At 39.6% G+C, this 5,687-nt stretch overlaps 1 protein-coding gene across 1 annotated transcript; it reads right to left on the bottom strand.

Annotated features, from left to right (window-relative positions):
• Positions 1 to 1,053: 1,053 nt before the first annotated feature.
• LOC308372472 (GTPase IMAP family member 7-like) lies at positions 1,054 to 1,689 on the bottom strand (the record flags this gene model as incomplete). The annotated part of the gene is made up of 1 exon (XM_080847625.1): positions 1,054 to 1,689. One exon carries the CDS (start codon positions 1,687 to 1,689, stop codon positions 1,054 to 1,056), a length of 636 nt encoding a protein of 211 aa, XP_080703751.1.
• Positions 1,690 to 5,687: the final 3,998 nt, after the last annotated feature.

The raw sequence follows: 5,687 nt of genomic DNA, 5'->3' as shown, positions 1-5,687 counted from the left end.
CTTCTGCTCTTCTGTTTATGTCCTGGTTCTACTGTGACCATGTGCACTGTTTTAATGATCCTGAATGTGTAATGACATGAATGAATGGATACTGTATGGTGATGCTGACCATATAAAGGGACTAGGCAATGTGGTCCAAATAAACTGTGAATGTTTAACAATGTTTGCCAATGTTGATGTAGACTTAGACCATTAATATGCTGTGATGATGTCACTCAAGGACAATATTGAGTTTATACCTAACCCAGGTAACCGGCTAAGCTGGAATGTACATCATATAAAATGGTTGTCTGTAATGCACTTTTTCAACAAACTGAAATACAGTTTATTTAGTCAACTGAGGGTTGTTACAGTAACAAGCATTTCAGACAGTGACATGCTACATGACGAAGCTGAACCAATGAGAGTTTACTTTAGTCACAGTGACATGCTACATGACGAAGCTGAACCAATGAGAGTTTACTTTAGTCACAGTGACATGCTACATGATGAAGCTTGGTGTGCTATCGACAGTGAGAAGAAGCACATCCAGTACAGTCAGTATGGTTAAAAAGAATTTGTTCAATATACATAGAAGTAAATGTATTATATAGAAAAAGGTTAAAGCAATTCTAAATACAGAATTAAGTATTGGTTACATATGAAACACTTGTGTCTAACAAGCAAACTACAATCACCTCAAGATATTTTAGTCATCATTAGCTCATTGGAACATTTGGATACCAAAACAACACCTGATTCACCATCAACAAGATATCTTAAAAAAGTTAGTAACAGACACTAACATATATACAGTACATATATATTATATAAATATAATATTGATAATCTATATACCTATATCTATAAAGATAATACAATGAATAAAACAATCTACTTAACTATTGCAGAACAATGAAAATGTTAGACTTCTGTGAATGATGATTCAGTAAGTTGATTATCATAGTCTTGAATCAATATCACAATACTTTTCGATAACCACCTAAATTGACCAACCATATTACAGAATTACTTGATGATGTCACTTGAGGCATCTTTAGAATCAAGATCCGTCTAACTCTCCTTAATGAAGTGACGTCCCCCATTTAGTGCCACCATCTCATCTATTTTCTCCACCAGCTTAACAACCTGAGTGCGGTCACTACGGCTGCAGTTGTTAAATACATGGAATCGTCCACCACAGCTCCGTATCCCTTCCCTCAGTCCGGTGATATCTTTCCTCACATAATCATTGATCTTCTGACCCTCAAGTTTATCACCATGAGTGAACAGCACAATCATGAAGTCTACAGCCTTTTCCCCAAAGATCTCCTTTATGGCCGTGACTGCCTTCTCCTCCTCTTCAGTGAAGCGGCCCAGCTTCATCACCAGCAGGAATGCGTGGGGCCCTTGAGTTGTCTCTTTGATGCACTTCACTATCTCATTTTTTTTCCCCTTTTCTTTTAAAATACAAGGTGTATCAATCACCTCAATCTCTCTCGGACTATCGATACTCCCTTTAAAGCAGGTTTGTGTGACAGAATTAGAAGTAATCTCTGATTTAAATCCTTTTCTCCCCAGAATGGTGTTCCCTGAAGCACTCTTCCCCGCTCCAGTCTTTCCAATCAGCACAATCCTCAGGGGTTCACCTATAAAAAAAAGAAGAGAGAAAAATTTAGATTTTATGTTTGATTTGCTCCAATGGCACATTTAGAAGATAAAGTTGAATTCGAAGAAAAGGGAGACGTTATTGTTAATGTTTTAACTAAACCACGGAACAACAAACAAGGTTAACCTCAGATTTCGCTTTTTTGTGGAACAAACTATTAATCATATTATCCGGACAAAATAAAATGTATGTGTGGAACAGCAAGAATACTCCGTATTCTTAACATCAGAGCTATAGATGTCTAGGGCTAAAATATCATACTCTCAACCCACTCACACAGACAAAAGTTTGAAACAGTTATTTGAAAAAAAAAACATTAGCTTCTAAATATCTAACATGTATTTAAAAAAATGTGTAGCATTGTGCAAAAACTAATCGTCAATCTCTAAATGAACCAAAATGATCAATGAGTAGTAAACTGTTACCTGTAGGGATTGGTGTAGAAGCAAAGCAGCAGAAAAGGTTAGCCATACAAATGGTAAAAACAACAACAGGTACAATGACAAATGGTGGAGAAAAAAATGTTTCCATGGTCTCCCAGTGTCAGATGAATGTCTAAGCACAAATGAAATGGGTGTTGGTGTGCCGATCCCTTTTCATAGATTCTCCACAGTGGTTGTATTTGCATATTGGTCCGCCCACTTCCTCAGCAGCATAAGCTCTGTTCTGCACGGTAGAACAAAGTCACTGACTACTTATCAGACCTGAACACGGATGCTTGTGACTTGGTGCGTGATTTTCCTTTCCCGATTCTGCTATATATACCTTAAAAAGTTATTCATTTTTAGATTTTGTTTAATTCGGGTATCGATGTAGATGCCATTTAGGTATGTCACGTGCATGCAGCTTTGTTTTGTTTTAGACTGCAGCCAACATGGCAGCTTTAAGGCATTTGCATGGTTATCCAATTCACCTCGTACGACTTCACGAGAGACACGCCCTTTCTAATCTGATGATTGTACGACTGACCTCTACCTGCATGGTTCTACGAGGGGCTGTGGAGATTACCAACGGTTTATTATGATGTTACAAGGCCATTACATCATCAACAACAAACTATAAAATAAGAAATCGTTTGTTTTTATCCCGTGTATTTTTAGTTAATGATCAGAGGCTGTTGTTGTGAAATGAATTACTAACGACAATGACCAAGCTCGCGGTTATTGTCGAATATTTTCTATTATTATACCACACAAACAGTTCTGCTTTTTTACGTCTACAATTCAGGTTCTTTACAATTTAATCATTTACACTGCATGCTCTGCTAACTCAAACACAAAGAGGCTGTTCGAAAACCAAGAAATGTTTTTATTATTGCTGTAATTAGACGACGTCTCCCTATGCTTTATATGCGGCGAGAGCCACGATGGAGCAAGGAAGAAGGGGGATGTCGGTTTTCCTCCTGCATCGCCGCTGGTGCCCTTCATAGTTTTTTTCATTTTTACAAACTTGTCCCTGATCTTCCTCCAACTCCTAATGCACTCCTGGACCTCCAGCCCCAGGTTCCCAGCGATCTCTCAGCGATTTTTTAAAAACGGAGGTGCTGTCATATAGGGAACGAAACAGGAAACGTCATTTTAGCCAGGGGTGTCGGACAGCTCGGATCGGATAGTGAGAAAATTCAAGCGGTGCTCCAGAGGCCATCCGACACCCTCGGATGGCTTTCCGAGGTGCTCAAAGGTGTGGTCCCACTTCAAGGAGGGCGTTTAAGGGCGTGCCTCGTGAGATCGGAGAGCACGATCGGACAAGCATGTGAGCGCCTTTAGACTGCCTAGGCAAAGCCATTCAAAAGGGTGGTTATATTTCACGCAAAAAGATTACCACAGGGCCACTTGCAATGCTTGCAAAACATCTCTTTCGTCAAAGGGGGGAAAACCTACCATTCCTCCAAAACATTTGTCCATACTGCATGCAGTAACTTTGCAGAAATGTCGCGTTTTTGAGCGCTATGGAGTGAAAATAACGTTAATGAATCTCAACCAAGCAACAGCCGCGCGGCTAACGTTAGCGCTTTATCTGTTATGGTAAACTCTTACAGTCTATTGTGTTAGTTAGGGTGACCTAACGTCCTCCTTTACCCAAACATTTCCTCTTTTAGAGACCTAAAAACGTCCGGGATTTTGCCAGATATTATTGTTCCTCTGGGTCTTTCACAAACTAGTCATTACGTCCTTACAAGTTTGGGAAAGGGTATCTCCCTTTTTGCGCGAGGTTGACCGCCTTCCTAGTGTTCCCAGATAGGATAATTATCCTCCAAATACGATCATTTTGAGCCTCTGATAGATACGGCATTTCCAATCTGGCAACACTGAGCATCTTGCAGTCTCAACTAGTTGTATCGTTTACAATAGTACATGAAATCTGTATAAAAAAAAAAGAAAACTTCGTGGCTGAGAGGGGGCAGGGTCATCTGCATGTGAAAAAGATGTCCAAGAACTCTGTCGGGTATCGATGTAGGTGCCATTCAGTGTAGGTGCCATTTAGTGCCAAAGTGTCCTCTTTTTTCACAAACTAAAATCAAGTGCCATTTGTTTTGTTGTGTTAACCAGCTTTCACTATTTGTTTATGTCAGTTTTATTTTTAGTTCAAGGTGAATACACTTTTTTTTTTTTTTTAACAGCACTGTAATTGGCATGTTCAAATAGTCAAATTTAGCACAGCGGTTCTCAAACTCTGGTACATCAAGGACCCCTAAACTGCCACAAATTAGACCAGGGAGGGATTATTTTCCAGGCTCCCCCATCTATTTTAGATTTTTGAGTTTAGATGTTTTATTGCAAAAAATGTATGAAACCCATTACCAAATCAGTCATACATTCTGTTACTTATGGTTGGAATTCTAATCAAACAAATACTTTTTTTCTTTGTTGGGACCCCCTGGCACCCAATAAAGGAAAAGGATCCCTAGGCTATGGGTCTCTGGACCCCACTTTGAGAGTTTGTTGACCTATTCTTAGGTTTGTTTTTGGTTATTTAAAACATGTAAATGTATACATACATAATGATGTGCATCATCTATTCATAGAAAACTTGTTCATGGTAATTTTTTTCCTTGCCCAATAAGAATCGATAAGAGAATCGATAAGGAATCGAATCGATAAGGAATCGAATCGATAAGGAATCGAATCGATAAGCAGGAATCGATAAGGAACCGGAATCGTTGAAATCTTATCGATTCTCATCCCTAGCGACGAACGTGTGTTGACGCGTCACTGGCGCGCAACGAACGATTAGTCAACGTTAGACAAGCATATTGAGCCTGTGAATAACGACAGAATAGCGTTTTGCTAGCGTGTGGGTTTTATGGTCAAACGGGTATGAAACGCTGAACAGTGAACATCGTCTGAACAGTGAACATCATGCCGACAAGACTACCCCAGCTGACAACCTCCCGCTTTTCGCTAGATAATGACCTTGCATGACATGATAGCATGGAATATGTAGATTTATAGTGCACAGAATAACATTTGCAATGATATAAGTTGCGTTTGTTGATCATGGTTAATAGCTAGAGCTGTGAAAAATAACGCGTTAACGCGTTATGATTAAATTACAGGATTAATGCGTTATTTTTTTAAATCATTTAACGCATGTGCAGAATGAGCTTCCAATAAACCCACAATTGACTGTTCGCGAACTCCTCCCTAGAACGGCCCTTGTCCAATCTTACCTGAGCAACCTCTACTAAGAGAAGAGGGTCAGACAACCTTGAGTATTGATGAGCATGGTGAAACGGTGTTCATACTGGACTTGTAGATCTGACACAAGGTACCCTGAGATTTTTAGAGCGACACGTCGTTTTTTTCCGCATTTCTAAAGCCCAAAACAAAGGAGGAAAGGAGCCGGCTGTGGATTTAACAGTGTGGGAGAACCCGCTCCCAACTCAATGTATCAAAGATCAACAAACACACATGTCTGCTCCAAAGTAAATGAAGCTTCTTGATCTAGCCAGCTAGCGAATTATGCTATCTAGCTAGCTATCTAGTTGAGAGAACACCCCCAAACAGTTATGGTTCATGTCAACTAGTATTATAACGAC

This window comes from Sprattus sprattus, assembly GCF_963457725.1.
Source record: "Sprattus sprattus genome assembly, chromosome: 11".
Classification (NCBI taxonomy): Eukaryota; Metazoa; Chordata; class Actinopteri; order Clupeiformes; family Clupeidae; genus Sprattus; species Sprattus sprattus.
The sequence above is the reverse complement of the archived record's forward strand: the minus strand, read 5'-3'. Positions and strand labels throughout refer to the sequence as shown.